Source organism: Gouania willdenowi, chromosome 22, assembly GCF_900634775.1.
Source record: "Gouania willdenowi chromosome 22, fGouWil2.1, whole genome shotgun sequence".
NCBI classification, from domain to species: domain Eukaryota; kingdom Metazoa; phylum Chordata; class Actinopteri; order Blenniiformes; family Gobiesocidae; genus Gouania; species Gouania willdenowi.
The window spans coordinates 25,633,511-25,653,977 of NC_041065.1; the positions used below are offsets into that span (position 1 = coordinate 25,633,511).

Below are 20,467 nucleotides of genomic sequence, written 5' to 3' on the forward strand. Positions count from 1 at the left end.
CAAGAGACATTTAAAAAGCTACAAAAGGAAACTCCTCCTGTTTGTGTCTCCAGTCACTATTCAGAGATGCTTTTGATCAAAGTTGATTAAATATCCCACTTTAATTCAAACATGACGGTCCTTGTTTGTGTTTGGAAATCCTTTGTTTGCGGTTGCTATGAGAGTCTGTGTTGATTTATTTAACAAGGATGATGGCACCCTGGTCCAGCAGTTACGAAGTTTCCATGGGGAGCACATGCTCATTATAGACTCCCAAATTGGATCCTTCATCAAACTGTGAAGGGGTTTTCTCAACAAAATAAACACATAACTGCTGAAAACCCTTTTCAGTAACAGCTGCTTTTGTGCACAATCCCGTGTCTGACACCTTCGTGTGTAAGTGAAGAGGAAATGAAGCACGTTTTGTTTATTAGGAAACTACTTGATGACTTGACACGTCTATGTGAGAAACTTCAATGACTTTCAGACTTTCCGTCAACGTTGCCTTTAGTTTCTCAAGCATGTTTTTATAAACGGTTGCACTTTAAATCTGAGGCCTATGTGCATTCATCGAGCCACAGCTGTGTCTGTGTCTGTGTGGCCTTGAGTAAGGTGCACCCACGTGCATCTTTCTCCAAGGGTTAAGGTTATCCCTGGACTATGAAAACAGTTTGGCTTCTGGCTAGAATAGCAGGAGAGGACCAAAATACCCAGAAGGTTCCCGGAAAAGTTGGCGGGCAGGATCACGGCCAAAGACACGAGGGAAACCACGGTCATGAGGAGGATGATGTGGCGCTGAAAGGACAGGTATGTCACAGCGTCGAGGCCACATTTACTACGAATCTCCTCATCCCTGCACAAAGAAGAGGAAACCTTTAGGGTCTATAAAAGCATTAAGTGAATAAAAGTCACAATGTAACAAAACAAAAAGTGAGAGATGACATAAACTGTGGTGTAAAAACTGAGGCAGGCCTAATCCATTCCCACTTTCACCTCATCTATTGTAAAAGTATAGAATATGTCAGCTTCCCTGTGGTGTCAGGCAGCGGTTGCCAGGCGGGAGAGTCAGGAAACCCAATTTAAAAAAACAACAACAGAAGAAGAAAACACAAGCACGCCTGCATCATGGCATATTATGTTTAGGTTTCATTTATTCAGATAACACATTTTTGAGAATATGACTTTGATCTCCTGACATGTTTGGACTGTCAACTGCCTGTCTTCTTCAGACATTTATTTTTCAGACATTTATTCAGACAACTAAGAATGAATTCAGAAAGAATTTGCTGGAATTATTAAACGGAAGTCAAAAAAACATCAAAGCGATCAGCAGACCCCTCTGAAGAAGACTGGCAGTTGACAGTCGAAATATGTCAGGAGATCAAAGTAAATTTCCTGAAAAACAGCAGTCTGGATAAATGAAACCATAACATATTATTAAAAAAAGAAGACAAAAAGAACTTGCTGGAATTATTATACAGAAGTCAAAGCAATCAGCAGACCCCTCTGAAGAAGACTGGCAGTTGACAGTCGAAGTATGTCAGGAGATCAAAGTAAATTTCCTGAAAAACAGCAGTCTGGATAAATGAAACCTTAACATATTATTAAAAAAAGAAGACAAAAAGAACTTGCTGGAATTATTATACAGAAGTCAAAGCAATCAGCAGATGCCTCTGAAGAAGACTGGCAGCTGACAGTTGAAACACGTCAGGAGATCAAAGTAAACTTCCTGAAAAACAGCAGTCTGAATAAATGAAACCTCAACATATTAAAAAAAAAAAAACTTGGGATTGCATCATGGCAGCCCACACAGCATGAACTCAAAGGGCGGCTTTGATGTTTTCCTAGAGATCCCGGGGTGAGCCACTGGCATAGAGGCTGAAAACACACCCAGACACCCAAACTCAACCATAATACTATGGAAACCATGGTTACCAGGCAAATAGCTTTTTTTACAGCTCAAATGTGCTGTCAGCAACTGTGGGAAAGCAACCGACTCGTATTGTTTTCACTGCTAAATGAGTTATAACGCACTACTTTACACGGCGGTGACATCAGCTCTGATGTTAAAGAGATGACCGAAGAAAGAAAAAAAATATGCATGACGACATTGTCTTTACTTACTTCATATAACACAGAGATGAAAGCCAGGAGCAGAAGCCCTGCAAGGAGAAGAAGAGCAGCGTTAAAGTGGTTCACATGATTCAATAAAAGCCAGCCTGCACCAACTGTGTCTGATTTAATGTTTACATAGTGTTATGGACTGCAGGGTGACACCATGATGGATGCTTTACAGGTTCAGGCCTGGAGCCTGTAATGGCTGCAGTGGGTGGGGACTCCTGTCTGCCTCATGGCTATAAACACACCAGGCGTGACCTCGGTCTGTCACACAGGTGTCATGGAGTCACACAGAGTCCACCTGAGTAACGGTACAAACCACAGCTGACCCAGTCCAGGCTCACAGACACGTGAAAGCTGCATCCTGTGACGCTTTGTTTTTAAATACTGACAAGGAGTTCACACTGATGATAAAACTCTGGAAGCACCAATAAGACAAGAGGGGATGGTGGTTTGTTTTAAAGTGTAAGAGATACATTTAGACTAGGCTCGATACTCAAAGTAATTACTGGAACTAGCAGTTAGTGGCAAATAGGGGTAATAGCAGGGAACATGTTGGTTTTAAACAATTTTGATGTGCTAATTCTGAAAGTCCACGTTCCCAAGCTGAATTTCAAGTCCTTTATGCTCAAATTCTCCGTTTAAAACTGCTTATGAACATGGTTAGCTTCAAGATGATTTCATGCTCGTGCCAACGACTGTGCAGAACCTTGCGTTGCAAATATCGGAAAATCTCAGCTACGATGTACAGCACTATGCAGGTGTAAAAAAAAAAAAACAGTCAACAACTGGTCTGAATGAACACAATTCAAATGAATGATTTAATTCCCAAATATTGCTAATATCATCAACGATTATGTTTGGACAATATGTTGCATTGCGGGGGTATGTGCTCCGCAGAGATTTTTTCTGGAATGTAATGGACTTTAAGAAAATCCCAATATGATTTGACTTAAAATTGACCAAATAAACTGACATTATCATACTCTGAATACCAACTGCTTGTTTGTAAAATGCTAAAGATTGGCCAAAATCTGCAAAAAAAAAAAGCAAATTTAAGAGGTAAAGGGCTCAGGTTACAGCTTGGGAACATTGATATTCTGAATACTTAAGCATATTTAAATTGACCAAATAATCTTGGTTCCTCCCTTCCCCCCCAAAAGCTCCAAACATTCACCTTTTGAAGAATTCAGCTTAGTGTAATTGTTTGATAATTAAATGTTTGAACTATTTGTCTGTGGTTCATGTATCCATATTGTTTGCTATAGAAGAGTATACAGTTTGACAAGAATTCACACGCTGAATGACAAGGTATTAATAAATATTCAAGTGACCAGGAGGACACTGTAATTCAATCCTAGATGACACCTTGGCAAATGTTAATGTAATATTAATAATCATGAATATGAATTATCATTCTGAAAACCACTTGTCTCCCTACACGAGACACTTTGTTTTTATTTGTTTTCATTCGTTCATCTTCTCACCTACTTATTCGTGTTCAGGATCGAGGAAGGATAAATAATTAAACTACTGTAAATACAAAAGGTTAAATATTATAAACAGACAAGACCACTCAGAGAGCAACAAACCTTTGCCTGGATCAGTGATCCTGCCTGATAATGGTACCATGATTAAAGGCTTTAAAGAAACTTCTATCCCCATTATGAAGCGGCGCAGAGTGGTAAGGTTATGTTTTCCCCTCTGTTGATCTGTCAATCTGTTAGCAATATAACTAAGTTATGGATGGATTAGAATGATATTTTTAGGAAAATTGACACATGGGACAAGGAACAGGTGATGACATTTTGGTGATGTTCTGGCAGGCAAAATAAAATATATAAATATCCCATTCATTTTCCCATCCACACTGTGGAACGTCTTGTTGATGATGTCACAGGTTCAACAGAGTCCAACAGCTGAATGTTGACAGGTAGTCATGGTAACACAGCTCAATGCTGACAGTCATGGTAATCCTGAGTTTATCATGTGACAGGAGCGAGTTAGCTGAGCTTGAGCTGCTTGGCGGAGGTCTACGCTGATACAGTAGGTCCAAATTCATGGGCACGCCCATTTTTTGAAAAATCACTATGAAATGCACAATCCAGAACCGATTCAGACAAAACTCCGTGGGGTAATTGAGAAATTAATCTGACATAACTCAGTCAAATTTCAACGAGAGATAGGGATTTTTCCATTTTTGAAACTGATCCAGATACCCTCCAAAATAAAATGGAATCTTCCATGGTGTGAGGTCTATCTTTGGTGAAATGTTTGTCAAAAGTACTTTTGACATTATCCTGCTAACAGACAAACAAATAAATAATACATCTTTTTCGAGACACAACACGTTTTAGTAGCAGCGTTAGCTTTCTTTTGCCAAGCTATAATTTTTTTCACAGATGTGCATGATGTATGTTTGGACTATGAGTCAACGTGCTTGTATCTGTGATTGTCTTTACATGGTTCAAATGGACGTCAAAGTAAAAATAAAAGCACTTCCCTCGCTTTGTCTCAGTCAAAAAAGGAAGAAGTGATAGTTTATTGTTCGTTTAATATTTACAAACCTTTTCTAACCTGCTCTCAGCATTTGCTCCTTTTGTTTGTGCCTAAGGACTCGTAAACAGGCTTTCTGCTGAGAGCTGCGGAAAGCGTCCGCTCCTTCTGGTGAAGTCTTTACGTGATCTTCATGGATTCACGGCTGCTTTTACGGGTCAATGAAAAACTCACCATGTCTTTGGTTTCGGAGTCTGAAGGGCTGGACTCTGACGGTGACTTCTCCTTCTCACTTGGCTCTCCATAAAACAGGGACGTCAGACTAAAAAAGGAATAGGAAAAGCTTACTTTGGGGAACACTAATGTTAGGAATTAAAAAAACAAAAAACAAAAAATGGTATTTCTTTGCAATCCCAATACAAATGCAGAGTAGGGTGAGATTTCCTGGTCACCTTATTGCCAAGATTTATCAGTTTTTAAATCAGTTTTATTCACAAAAGGACAAATTAAAACAGAACAGTAAGATAGTGTGACTTTAAATAAAAAGGAAATAAAGCACACAGTTTGGTGCTATTCCATAAGGTGCCAGCAGTGATTGGGTTAGTGCATATTACTCAGAGGATTACACTATTTACAGTTCAAAAGCGTGTCAAATTAGACGTGTAATTGGATCACGATGAGAGACGACCACTTGACTGGACGCGCAGATGCCGCTGCTGCCCTCCAGTATTACTGAGCCGCCGTCGGTCGGGCGACACTAATCAGGATTGAACTCGCCCTGAGAGCAGAAACGGGTCGAGAAACCACAATAGAGACGTACAGACTAGGGGTGTCCCGATCCGTCCGATATCAGCCAGAAAACGAATACCGGATTTTATCGGACTGCATCTAAAATCTCCGACATACATTATACTATATTTATTCAATTGTAGAATACTGTAGATATTATGTTGAAGGTTAAAATGTTTGTAACCAATTGGTTAATAATAAATGGGTCAGTTTTTCTCATCCCTACTGTTGCTGACTATTGTTCTCTGTTTGAGTAACATCACTTGATCAAGCCTTTTCCAACATTCCACACTACAAAATCAGTAATAAAAGTATGATTCGTGCTGATATCGTATTGGATCGATATCGGTCAATACTAAAGGCTGCAACATCGGTATCGTATCAGAAGTGAAAAACTTGTATCGGGACATCCCTAGTACAGACGCTGACACGGAGCCTCCGTCAGTGTGTGGTCTGTGGCTGCAGGTGCAACTTCCTCATTGGACCACCTTCCTGCAACACCCATGGGAAATTGATGAATAATAAACCTTAATAGAAAAATAACAGTGTTTATCTAATGACTGCCTTTTATGAATAAATGTTCAATGCTCAATCTAAATCTGCATCCTCATGTGCATCTCATGCGTAGTTCTGTACAATAAAGGTTTCAGTGAAAAAATGGGAAGTATTTTATGAAATTCATAGTTTTTTCAGACGTTTCGGACTGAAATAATTGCACATTGTGTTCTGTAAGTAGTCCTTTCTATCTATAAAACCGACCGTGGCTCAGGTGGTAGTGGGTCGTCTTCTGATCGAGAGGTTGGGGGTTCGATCCCAGTACCTGACTATGTGTCGAAGTGTCCTTGGGCAAGACACTGAACCCTAAGTTGCTCCCAGTGGTCAACTAGCGCCTTGCATGGCAGTCCTGTCCCACTGGTGTGTGAATGTGAGAGTGATTGGGTGAATGAGCTGATATGTAAAGCGCTTTGAGACTGCTTCAGTGTGGTGATAAAGCACTATATAAATCAAGTCCATTTACCATTTAAAACTGTCATTGCACTGTTTTGTTGATAATGTACTTACTGTATTTATTTCCCAGAAATGCTTGGATCTGTGCAAATGGATGCTGGAAGGGCAACCTAATAATTTAGGCCATAGTGCAATTGGTCTTCTTGGGGATGTGCAATAACAAGCACTATCAGCACTTTTATGAATTAGACCAGTGGTTCCCAAACCTTTTTCGGGTCGTGACCCCATTTTGATATCACTCATTTCTGGTGACCCCAGAGACAATTTTTCTCTAGTTTTTTATACTACAGTATGTTACAATTACAGAGTCGCCATGATTAGTGCACAAAGTAACAAGATGTGCCAGCTCAGATAGTTTTACACTGCATTTTATTTGAAAAAGGGAAAGTATAAAATAAGGTTATTTAAGATTGTCCTGTTTTAATTATTATTCTTTTTGATTAATTAAAAAGAAGAAGCCTACGCTTGTAAAGTCCTACCATTCTTCACCATTAACAAATGCAAAATCCAATTACATAGGGACAGACCGATGCCGATACCTTAGCCGATGACCGATTTACTTAAGCTGATATTTGGAGCCGATACTATTTTTACTCCCTCAATTTACATCATAAAAATTACACAATGATGATAACAAATGGTACGAGTCTCAATTTTTTTTTTAAAAGGAACATTGATTGAAATGAACAAAGGTGAGGTAGAACGACGAATAAAAACAAGTGATGCAGAACAAAAACAAGTAAAAAATATTTCTGCTCTCTGTAAATAATGCGGATCGGCGAACGTGGTAGCCTGCACTGGGAGATGCCGATACACGTAAAAAATGCAAAAATCGGCCAATATATCGGTCTATCACTAAAATGCACAATACAGATAACAACAAAACCCCAAAATGATCATATGCCATCAACAATTACATTCTCCTTCATTTCTGTCATTTTCAAAGATTTATATTATTTACATTTTTTTGCCAACTATATTTTGCCACTTTTTGTTCCACATTTTTGTCCTTTTTCACTATTGTTTGTGACATTTTGCCCATTTGAGCTACCGTTTGCCATTACATACCACCTGGTTCCTCTTTATTTGCCCATTTTTTGCCCACTCTTGACTGCTTTTGGCCCATTTTCACTCTTTTCTTGCCACGTTTTTGCTACTTTTGGACCATTTTTGAGCACGTGTTACCAAGTCTGTCTCAAACTGTTCTTCATGTAATCTGACTACCTGACTTTGAGACTGGCAGGCATTGTACGTATGTGGCCAGCAGGGGGAGCTGCAGCCTCAGGACTCACTACTACTACAATGAGATTATTAATGGCTCTCATGTCAAAAATCATATTGTGGTGAAGGACTCTCTCACCTGTCGTTCTCCATCAGCAGAGCCAGGCGGCCATAGTCCCAGGCAGCCTTCCTCAGACAGGAGAAAATCAGCAGTAAAAACTGTAAGAACACAGAGCTGTGGGTTAGAATCCATCGTCTATGAAGGAAGGCCCAGGTCTACAAACAGAAGGTTCCTAATAACATAGCAGCAGCAATAATGAGCCATTTTCTTTCTTTAGTACATCTCCTCCAATGGTTGTCTTGGAAACTGCCAAAGATGGGTCAGCGTGCCATGCACACACCGACACATTGAGAGCAATGACGACAAAACCAGCTTGGTTAACAGGGAAAATAAATCTGAATGAGATCCATTTTTGACCTTAGCACAAAGCAAGCTGAAGGCGCTTATTGTGTGTCACCTGCACAACAGTGACACTATAGCCTGCTCACAGAAACTATGACTTAAATAAAAGTCCACAATGAGCCGATGAACTCTTTCACATCGTCAATGCTGAGAAGAGATTTGGTTTGGTTTGCATAAATGAAATATGACAGTAGTTCAGTCAGTCCTTTGCAGAGTGTGCCTTGAATCCTTAATCATCGCTCAATAATAACTCTTAACAGAATAAGTGGAATTAAAGGATGGAGGAGGGATTTGAGTTAATTATTCATAATTCTCCACTTTAACATGCATGGACTAACTTTATGGCAAAGCAGCTAAGCTAAAAACAAATAAGAAAAGAAAAGAAAATATTATTATATTTTTATTTTAAACAAAACATTCTGTAAAATGTGCTCATCTTTCTTGAGGCTATAATCAAAAATTCTAAATTGTATTCACAAACATCAGACAAAAAAGGCCGTTATATATATATATGACATTGCCGAGAGTTTCACGATTTTTAAACCCAAGCAAAAACCTGTCTATTCAGTCTGGCTTTATGATTTTTATCATTTTTAGGGTTTTATCCTCATTTTAATGTTTTATATTCCAAAAATGGTTCCCTTCTCCGCTTCCGAGTCTTTCATATTTTATCATCTTTTTAAAATTATTTTATTAAATTACTTCTGTATGCATTAGTCTCTAAACCTTTTTTACTTTTGGCACTTACACTGGCAAATTTCTGTTAAGCACTTTGATCTACAATTTATCTTGTAAGAAAGGAGCTACATAAACAAGAAGACATAGTCATCAACATCCCCCTACAGATTGGTTGTCATTATAACTCATAACCATTTCCTAAATGTCCAAAATCTAAGAACTTATATCTATACATAAGAAAATATCATTACATCAGAATATAAAATTACTATCTATCTTAAACGGTTTCTAAGAAAAGCTGTAATTAATAATAAATAAATAATTGTGCGTTTCTCATTTTTGAACTTCATTAAGGTATTGATACCCTGAAGCCACACACCAAATTTGATTCTCCTGTCTTAAACAATTTATAAGAAAAGCTGTCCCCTTTGAAAATACCTCAGAGTAAAAAAATGGGAAAAGGGCAATAACTTGCAAAAAAATAATTGTACACTTCTCATTTTCGAACTCCATCGAGGTATTGATACCCTGAAGCCACACACCAAATTTGATTCTCCTGTCTTAAACAATTTATAAGAAAAGCTGTCCCCTTTGAAAATACCTCAGAGTAAAAAAATGGGAAAAGGGCAATAACTTGCAAAAAAATAATTGTACACTTCTCATTTTCGAACTCCATCGAGGTATTGATACCCTGAAGCCACACACCAAATTTGGTTATCATATCTTAAATGGTTCCTGAGAAAAGCAGTCCCATTTAACTCAGACGGACGGAGCTCAAACCTATATCCCCCTTCACACTTTGTGGCGGGAATAATAATAAAGTTTGATTGATTGTCCCAACACAAAAATTACAAAGTAGAATAGAAGACTTTTATTTTCGTCATACACAATGTACAACAAAATTAAAGGACAACTTTGGTGGCGCAAGAGTACAGGTATAAAGAAAAAATAAAATAAATAAAATGTACAATAGGAGAGAATGATAGCAGCAATGGGAATAAATATATTTATTGCACAGGGAAGAGTGACTGAAACTACTGAACAGGATGTGACTACTGTGTGTTCAGTACCCTGATTGCACTCAGATAAAAAGTGTTAATGAACGTGGAAGTGTGGACCCTAATGAACCTGTACCTCTTCCCTGAGTGCAGCAGTGAAAACAGGGTGTGCCCAGGGTGTGAACTGTCACAGGTACTGCTTGTGGCCCTGCGCAGACAAAGTAGCTCAGTAGATACGAACTTCACAACTTTCCTTATTATTAAATAAATAGCATATTTGTTTTGCTAGTTTTGCTGCTTTGAGGATATTATGTCAAGTCACAAATCAAAAATAAATCAAACTACAGTAGTTTCCATCACTGTTAGATTCATGATTCACTAAAGTATTTTTCTGCCTCATCTGTTTTTTTCAGGATTCGGGCCCCTTAATCTTAATACTTCAGGATAACAAAACATTTTAGACTGTTGTGCTTCCAACTTTGTGGGAACAAAGTTTCTAACACTATTTATTGGTTGTAAAACACAATAGAGTAACGTGATGTCACTGTATCTATTTAATCTCAAACAATGTGTCTTTGAACCCGTGTGTTGTTTCCTTATTGATCTGCTGCTGCTTCTTGTTGTTTAATGTTCCTCTATCTTCATGCTCTCCTGAAATCCAAGAGATGATGTATTCTCCATGATTATGGATTCTCTGCAGAGGCGTGCTCTTCCTGTCACCCGAGGGGGAAGCACGCTTTGACTCACGCTCGTCATTAACACACAACTCTCTTTGTAAGACTGACATACCAGCTTTTCTAAAACGAGCCAATTATAAGATGCAGATGGAGAGTGAGATCTGTGAAGAGATGGAGCTAACACATTATCTGGAGAGCGCGCACACATGCTGTATTATAGTTTATGAAAGGAAGCTTCAATCAGATTTAAGATGTGCATGATTTCTTTGTATTTGTGGGTTTATTTTTGGATGATGATGATGCACACGTGAGACAAAACACCGCTGGTATCATGAAGCCCCTGATGGGTTAAAAAAACAACATTAAAATGTGATCATTTGCCGTTCCTATGAAACAAGAGTTTAGCAAGTGTGGAAAACCAGTTTTGTTTTGGTGCTAATTATAGCACCAGCTTGTCTTTTAACTGACATGTTGAGCAAAAAGCTGTTTTACAGAGTTTGTTTGTGTCAATGTCTGTTTGCAGTTGATTCAAATAGTGATATCCACACAATCTATACACATTAGAGGTGTAACAATCCATCAATATATCAATTGGTTAAGCCAGGGGTTCTCAACCTTGGGGTGGCAAGATAGTGGAAGGGGATCACCAGATGCCTTTAGGAAAGAAGAATATTTCTTAACAATTTGAGCTCATTTTTGCTTATTTTTACCCTTCAACCTTGCCATAATGCATTTTTGCTAAATTACTACCATTTCTGTCACTTCTCCCTCAAATTTCAATGCCTTTTTTGCACAGTATTTTCCACTTTCAAGACATTTTTGGCTCTTATAAACCCTTTCCACTACTTCTCCCTCCTAATGTCGCCTATGTTGACCCATTATTGTCACTTTCACCCTCTTTTCACCATATTTCATGCTTATTTTTTTGCCAATTTAACCACATTCACGAATTGTCATTCCCATTATTTGCCAGTTGAAACTAATTGTTCTTACTTTTAACCTTTTTTTTTTTTTTTTTTTACCACTTTTAGCCAATTTCTGTGGTTTTTAAAATCCTATTGTACCATCTTTTTCAACATTTTTCCCACCACATGACCATTCTTGAATGCTTGTGTTCATGGGTTCTGTGTTTTTTTTTCTTTTCTTTTTGATAAAAAGAAGGATTTTCAAATAAATGTCTGAAATGTTGCATCGATAAAATGAGTGTCAAGTCCGTCTAACCCTTTAATTTTAGCCCTAACCCTAACCCAGAAAATACCCTAAAATGTTTATTTTTTTTGTATATGTATTTTTAAAGGTGAAATTTGCCTTGTTAAACATGTTAAAATGAAAAAATATATATGACAAAAGTGGGATTCGAACCCACGGCAGTGGAAGGAAGAATTCTTGTCCGGCGCCTTAGACCGCTCGGCCCACACGGTGAAAACACAGGCACATTACGCTCATGTAGAAAAGGTCCTGAAATGTACCCATAATCCCAGGGGATATTGATGCGTTTCTGTATCAATAGATGCACACTCACAAGTGGGAGGGGCTTCCACCTGGTCCACCTGAGAGGCAGCTCACAGGTAGTTTGGCAGAACAATTAGAGTTGGTACTTTTTAAAGCTTTAGGCAAAATTTTAACCGCTTGTGTCAAATGAGTAAATAATATTGTTTAAAATCATTCGAAGGCCCCTGAAACGAATGCATCCGTAATTGAATCGTGGCAGACTTTGTGAATTTGGCAAATATAAAAAATCTACATTATACGGTATTATATAAAGCAGTGATTTACAGCCCGACTACACAGATTGTTGCAGAGTCAACCTGTAGTTTTCTCCTACCCTCCTTTTACAGCACAGCACATTACACACAACACTTCCCTCAGCGTTTAACACATATTCATGCATACACAATGATGCAAAGACAACATATACATGTAAGTTTATGCATGTGTACTCGACACCACCCACACGTATATAATAACACATCTGAAATGTACACAGCAGCAAAAAGCACATTGTACACAACCTAGAAATGAATTAATTCTAATATTATCTGTTCAGGGTCACCTTTTAATAAAAGACACATTTTAAGAAAAGATCGTTAAAATTTACTTTTTTAAAAAAATGTCTTGTTATCTTCGTTCACATTGTGTTGCTGATGCATTTTTCTTTCCTTTCATTTAAATTGCAGATTCTTGCTGCTAAGTCCTACATAATTAAACACGATAGAAGTGGAAATGTGAAAATTGGATGTAGAAAAAGTCAAGGAACGTCCTGACAACTGCCTCCGTCTGAATGAATTTCCCACCTTCATGTGTGACTTTGACGCCCCCTGATGATGCTGTTCTGCCTTATCATCAGTAAAAGTAAAAGGATTGCACACAGTCAGTCCAGTCCAGCTCTCAAATGATTTTCAGAAGGGAACAGTGTGTGAGTTTGTGGTTATTAATAATAATAATAATAATAATTCACCATAATGTTTTTGTTTTAATTATGTATTTATTTATTTCGAACAAACGAATAAAAAAATGGATGAAAACAAAAACGAATGAACAAATCTTTATAAAATAAAATAAAAATGTATGTAATAAAAATATATTTATGTTCAGGCCAGACATAGGCAACTGGTGCCCTAGGGGCCACATGTGGTCTTAGTGTAATTTTGTGCAAAAGTAGACACACAAAATTACTCCAAAATAGCAAGAATGCCAAGAATTATTAATGTATGTTTTTTTTAAACACAAATATACCAGAAAATGAACAAAAGGAAAACGAAGATACACAACTTTGCTTCAAAAACATATTAGATTACAACAAACCCACACAAAAAGAAATAAAACATATATCAATGTATTTGTTGAATACAATTAAACAAAACAAGAGCAAAAATGACAACAAAAAATGGAAAATATAGACTTCTTAAAGTTTTTTTCTGGAAATTTAAAATAAATTCTAATTCTAACAGGGTTAATAGGGTCTGATAGTGTTTGTGTGTGACTGTGTTCGTACCATCCAGATCACCACGTTGATGACGAGGACTGTGGGCACTCCACCGAACGGCAGGCCCTGGAGAACGCTGCTGTGGGAGTGTGAGCGATAGCATCTCTCAGCCGTGCTATTTTTCTCCATGTACGATCCAAGGAAGCCCAGGGCGTCCAGTTCTACCGGCGTCTGCTCCATCAGGGGGGTACTGGTCCCAAACAGCTCAGACTGGGTCATCTGGACCAAATTTAACCTGAGTAACAAGAAAAATGTAGAAACATGAGGTCAATAGTTGACATCTAATGTGCAACTTTTTTTTTGTCTATATTTGTAATGAAACATGACACACAAATGATTTGTGTGTGAGAAAAAGAAACACAGGTAAGTAACAAACCTAATGTAGCAAAGTAACCAAAAATATTAAAGCACAGTTACTCAAACAAAGATACACAACTTTGCTTCAAAAACACTATATTACAACAAACCTACGCACACGCACACGCACACACACACACACACACCCACACACACACACACACAAAAACATATATAAATGTATTTGTTTAATACAATTAAACAAAACAAAAATGACAACAAAAAAAAATGGAAAATATAGACTTCCTAAAGATTTTTCTGGCAATTTATAATAAAAGTCTCCACTGTATTCAAAACAAGGGTTCTAATTCTAATTCTGCGACTGCAACCAGAGTTAGCAAAAAGCTAATTTACATCTGCAGGTAAACGAGATATAAATACAAGGTAGAAAACAGAACAGTTCATAATAACAATTGACCAACAGAATAAAGTACAAATACAACAGCATGATAAAGTTTTAAATGCCATCAAACAAGAGAACAATAGTCAACAACAGTATGGGTACGAGAAAACAGAGCCATTTATTATAACTATTAACCAATGGGTTGCATCAATTCTAACCTTAAACATCATATGAATAAAATAAAAACACCCTGAAAACAAATCCAATAAAAATAAGATTAGTAATGGACTTCTTATGTTGTTGATTTTAGATATATATTATATTCTAATACTCACTTTTGCTGATAGCAGACCAGATATGTGATATTAATATCGGATTGTTACACCCTTAATAACAGAATGATAAATATAAAGGACATCACATAAAACATGGGTAAGGATGTAAATTATAAAACCAGAATATTGCAACAATTTGCACAATAGGCTAAAGGCTACTACCTAAACCCCAATGAATTAACAGTTGCTTCTTCTTTTTTTTCACATTTTGTGACCGTTTAATGCAGCTGACACCCTAATCATTACCTTGCACATTTTTTTAATCACATTTCATGCAGCAACTTAAAAGTATTCTCTCTAGACATGTGCTATGATGGTCAAATTAATGTTATTATGACTGATCTGTGAACTTCTTCTTCACCTGACAAAAGTAAAAAAGCTGAATGCTTCACAGATTAATAAGCACTGTCACTTTCTGGCCCTCTGTGTGTTTTTCTCTGAATACGGGAAGTGAGGACGGAGACCACAACCATCTGTCCTCCAGCACCACACACACACTAATTGACTTTTTAATCGATGCAGACCCGACTCCCAGCTGCTCTTTTTGTGTACACACCGAGTCGTCGCTGAGTAAACATTCAGAGATAATGCAGCAAAGCCTTGGCAAAGCTCATCTGCACCTTTTACTGTGTATGTAGCATTAGCTCATTAGCATTAGCTCTGCAGAAAGCCTGAAGTTTACCATTATGTGAAAACAAAAAGTAGCAGGTTAAACCACTGTACTGTTGATTATACTTAATTTTTTATACGAATATTGTATTATTTGTATGTATAACAAAACAAGCAGAAGAGTCAGGTAAACCTTACTATGTATTTTTTTTTTACTTGTCTGCACATGCTGTCAAAGGTCAACACTACAAGAAGTGCAATCATTATGAGACAGCAATGCATGTTTTGTTATTGCAATAAAATAAATTGATTTATTTTATTGCTTAATTGTGACCATCACCAGCCCTCCCTAAGGAAGGATAAGAAATATTTTATTATAGGGAGGATATGAAAAGGGAGAGCAGTGTTACACCTAGGTGGAGAGGGAGGGGGAGGGGAAGGTGATCAGGGAGGAGAGACTCAAGGTAGGAAATAGAAAGGGTGAGGAAGAATAGATTATTTTACAGTGAGGGTGAGATGTGAAGTTGTAGAACATATTGTGCTTATTATGTTGTGTAATCAAGCCAGTATAGTGACAAGTGTGAAGCTTAGCTATAATGGTGGTGGCTGTGGACAGGGGGAATGAGTGAGTGGTAGTACCTAAAGCAGGTATTTGGGATTCATTTGAGATTAGTATGTATTTTTATTGAAAACATCTATCTATAAAGCAATAAAGGTCTGCGTGCGTGTGTGTTTGTGGAGCAAATTTTCCCCGACGCGATGTCCGTTCGACCGGGCACTGTACTAGTATTTAGAATTGAAAATGAGAGCAGAAAAGGTTAACATCCTGTTAATTTAAATTGAAGTGTTGGTTGGAATTTATTCAAATAAAATGTGAATACATTGGCCTTACATGTTGTTGACTTGTTTGCTCATGTCTATAATTAATTTATAGATGATGCGCTTAATCAGGAATCTATGAAACTTCACCTGTACTTAACAATATTCAGGTATTTATTTCTCTCACACTGGTTGAATTATTATTTTGGCTAAAAAGTTACTGAATCGTTTTGGATCGAACCGTTCTAATCAATACTGATATCATCTGAACCCTGACAACGTCAATTACTGCCATCTCCTGCCAAAGAGAAATGATAACAGAGCTGTAAAAATCACCTTCACGAAGGTGAAATTCAAAGGAGAACTATTGAAGCAAGGCAGAAAACTGAAGGAAACGAAGGTTTTTATTAATGAAAACCTGACTAAAAAAAACGCAAGCATTGCATGGCAAGGCACACCACTGGGAGAAGAGAATGGAAAACCAATATTCATCAAAACGATGGAAGACTTGGGAAAATACGAAGGATCCACCTAAACAACAACATTACTGATGGTAATCATGGAGATGTACCCAAATCTATATAAACACTGGAAACAAAACTCAGACTGTGATTATTTCATTGACACTGAATTCAATGTGGAAACCAAGAGTAAAAAAGGTCTGTCATTTATTCATTTCAGTTGCTAGGTGGTGGGGTGATTAAGGATTACATTACTACCTTGCTTATGAACTAAGACATAATAATGTGTTTATACAAGAAATGGTTAAATATAACAGTGGAAAATACAACACTGCCAATAGAACTAACAATAACCTTGAGGTAGAGACAAAACAAGCTGCAAACTTGTGTCCAAAAGAGACATTGCCGAGTGGTGATGTCATTGGATGAAAAGGGAAAAACCTTTCGAACAACTTCGAAAAAAGATGAACTTTTCTTGAACTGGAGGAATGCAAACAACGTCTGACAGGGAACAAGGATGACACGAACAACGATAGAGGAGGAGGAATTAAAAAAAAAAAAAAGACAACACTGACTACAGATGAGAACAAATCCTACACAAAAAAGGACTGTTCAGAACAACCTAAGAATGTTTGACCAGAGAGACATGTAAACCCATGTAAATTGTTGATGTACAAAACAAGGAACGGGACCTAGATAAGAAAACTGCTTCTCTCGTCTCCTTTTTCGGCATGTACAATAAAAAAATAAATAAAAATGTAAAAAAAGTGAATGTAACCATGTCGGAAATAAACTGAATAAATAAAATAAAAAATAAATAATTGAATCAAATCGGCAACATTGAAATGTTGCTAAAACAAATTGTTGCTAATACAAATTGTTGCTAATAGGAAACGTTACACCCCTACATTTGTTACGTTTAATGGGATCACCAAGTTAAAAACCAGGTATCAAAATGTCATTCTTTATGGTAGCTTAAACTTACTAGTGGTGTTTAGGGCTGGGTGATATGGACCAAAACAATATTTTTTTTCAAAATGGCAATATACAATATAAATCTCGACAATTCTGGGTTAAATTTGCTGATGCAAAATACCCCACGGGCACATTTATTAACAAACAGTTGCGCAATATGTGCCACTTTTGGCCTTATTTTCCTCTAAGGGACAGCATGTGTAAGTGAGTTCTGTAGTGTGGTTTGTTTAGGGGAATCTCTGGTTTAGAATGCACTCAGAAATCTAACTGTGCTTTACATGCTGTTCTGAGAAGTAGTGAAAGCAGCGACTCCTAAAACAAGTATTTCAAAACGAAATATGCTATAAAAAATATTGATTTAGACGATAATGTAATTTTCTATAACACCAAAAAAACTCTACATATCTTAATTCCTGATATACAGTGTTGCCCAGCCCTAGTTGTTCTTATTGTTAAATGCTAAAACAATACAAATGTCTGCAGCTCTAAAAGTAGAAACAACGAGGAAAAGAAGGAGCATCGACTTTTGGCGAACCCTGCTGATCAAACCTTTGGTGTAATTCATCACTGGCCCAATGATGTCACTTCCTGTGAAGCTCCGTGACAGCTCAGTTGTGCCAATAACAAGCGGCACATGTTGTGTGTATAACGACAACCCAGCAGGTGATGGTGTGTGTGGGAGGAAAGCTGATCAATGGCTGTGCTGCTAAACACCATCATAAGGGACGTTTGTTGGTTGGTGTAGTAACACAGTAGAGCTCAGTGTCCATATTCAGATATTCATTCAAACCTCACGCTGGGCACGATTACACACGTGCCTTAATGTACCCACATTCAAACTATAATGATGTTATTATTATTTTACTGTTTAAAGTTGTGGCATCAGGTCCGATTATCAAGAGACAAAGACCAAATCTGGCCACAAACACAATCAAAAATCAGTCCGTGCCTTTGGCTTTGACATTTTCACCCTCTTTTGATAAAATAGTGACAAACAATATTGTACAGTAAATTAATTGAAATAAAAAATAAAAGTTTGCTGTACTTTAAAAAAAAAAACATCCCTCATTAAATACAGTATACTGACTGTAACCATTTAAGGATGATGAGAAGAATAAAAAAGGCAAATCATTATGGAAAACCCCATGAGGTAATAGGATCTTAACGATAATGCATGAACTAGTGGTTCCCAAACTATCGGACACGCTCCCATTATGGCAGGAGGGTCAGGGGCCATTGAGCATGAAAAATTGTTTAAAAAAAATAAAAAATACAAATACAATACAATTTTGCACTCAAATAACTTTTTTTTAAAAATTGTTTTTACTATTTGATTGCACATTTTATGTTGTTTTTATGAGTTTTGAAGAACAAGAATCACAATTTTGACCTTTTTCAACGAAGGTAACATCATGGTAACATATTTTGTTGAAATTTTGTTGTGATGGAATGACAAAAGAAAGAATATTTGGGTATATTTATGCTAAACGACGCACCCCGGAAAAACTTACATTTTGAGCATTTATCTGTTTCCCACTTTAGTTTAAAAGTCAATGCAAATTCATAAATCTTTAAATCGATTACTTCAATATAGTTCTTCCTTCGGACTCGTCTCCATCAGACACCGGCTGGTGTCCTGGTGCAGCCAGAACAACCTGGAGCTCAACGCTTTAAAGACAGTGGAGATGATAGCAGACTTCAGGAAGAACCCAGCCCCCCTCACCCCCCTCTACAGTGAGCTCTGTGGAGTACTTCTGCTTCCTGGGGACCTTCATCACCCAGGACCTCAAGTGGGAGCTGAACATCAGCTCCTTCATCAAAAAAGCACAGCAGAGGATGTACTTCCTGCGGCAGATGAAGAAGCTCAGTCTGCCAACAAAGATGATGGTGAACTTCTACAGCTCCATCATCCAGTCCATCCTCTGCTCCTCCATCACCATCTGGTACGCTGCAGCTCTGGCCAAGGATGAGGTCAGACTGCAGCGTATCATTCACTCTGCAGAGAAGGTCATCGGCTGCAATCTGACCTCCATCCAGGACCTGTACGCCTCCAGGATTCTGAGGCGTGCAGGAACTACTGTGACCGACTCCTCCCACCCTGGACACAAACTGTTTCAATCTCTCCCTTCTGGAAGGAGGTGTCGATCCATCAGGACCAGAACCTCCAGACGCAAAAACAGCTTCTTTCCCTCTGCCACCAGCCTCATGAACACAGCCCCTGCCATCCATATATAAATATATATATATATATATATATATATTTGTTTTTTCCAGAAAAAAATTAAAGATAAATGTAAAAAATCATCCTTTATCCTGATCCTCTATCTCCTTTAGTTATCCCTTATCCTTTATATCTATCATTATTATTATTATTACTGTTGCTGACTTGTGTTTTGTTTTTCTGTTCTGCGCACCGACTACTGAGTCAAATTCCCTGACCTGTTTATTAAAATTGTACATGGCAAATTAACCTTTTCTGATTCAGATTAAATATTGGGTAAGTTGGTTGTTTTTTTTTGTTTTTATAAAGCTGCTTTTAGCCTATTTAGTGAAGTGAACTATTTTGGTGCTCAAAGTGCAGCTTGATTTTCTCACCGCAGGCAATTTAGTGATTTCTCACATTCGGCAAACATCAGAGAATGACTCGACAGTTTTAAGGGCAAATCTCCATGACTTTTCTGTTTTTGTTTTCAGGAAATACTAAAGCATCTCCTAAAGTATCTCCATAAACGCATAAACTCAGCTCAGGTAAACACAGAGTTTGGCTCATTAAGCATTATTTTATGGTTGAAATGCAATCTGCATTATTTACAAATTAATACACTTGATAAATAATGTTACAAAATGTTACAAAATCAAATAGAAAGTTCATTCTCCTTCCCTGGATCTGTTTTTTTCCCCTATTTTTTCCTATGATTTTACGAGTCATCTTTATGGTATATGTGCTACTAACCTCTAACCACAAAGTGCCAGTGTTCCAGTAGCACTGCAAGCAGCATTGCCAACATGAGCGGTGAAACAGAAAGATGAGGAAAATAAAAAATAATGAATAATTCATCCATTCATCTTCTATACGTGTTATTCCTGTAAAGCAGGCATTGTGTGTCTTTATTGTAAAGTTCATTGCTTTTTATCATAGCGAGAAGCCAAAGCCT

The 20,467-nt window shown here is 37.4% G+C and overlaps 1 protein-coding gene across 2 annotated transcripts in view; it reads right to left on the bottom strand.

The window, feature by feature from the left end:
- Window positions 1–20,467, bottom strand: part of tmem63c (transmembrane protein 63C) — a 45,117-nt gene that overhangs the window by 18,426 nt on the left and 6,224 nt on the right. The window contains exons 1-5 of one of the 2 annotated variants that reach the window (XM_028438526.1): window positions 13,423–13,632; window positions 7,751–7,830; window positions 4,828–4,915; window positions 2,104–2,141; window positions 690–832 (exon numbers count right to left, since the gene is read on the bottom strand). In XM_028438526.1, the coding sequence (XP_028294327.1) occupies window positions 690–832; window positions 2,104–2,141; window positions 4,828–4,915; window positions 7,751–7,830; window positions 13,423–13,632 (559 nt within the window). Of the gene's footprint in view, window positions 1–689; window positions 833–2,103; window positions 2,142–4,827; window positions 4,916–7,750; window positions 7,831–13,422; window positions 13,649–20,467 lie in introns of those variants that run through there. The other variant, XM_028438525.1, reaches the window with a different exon arrangement.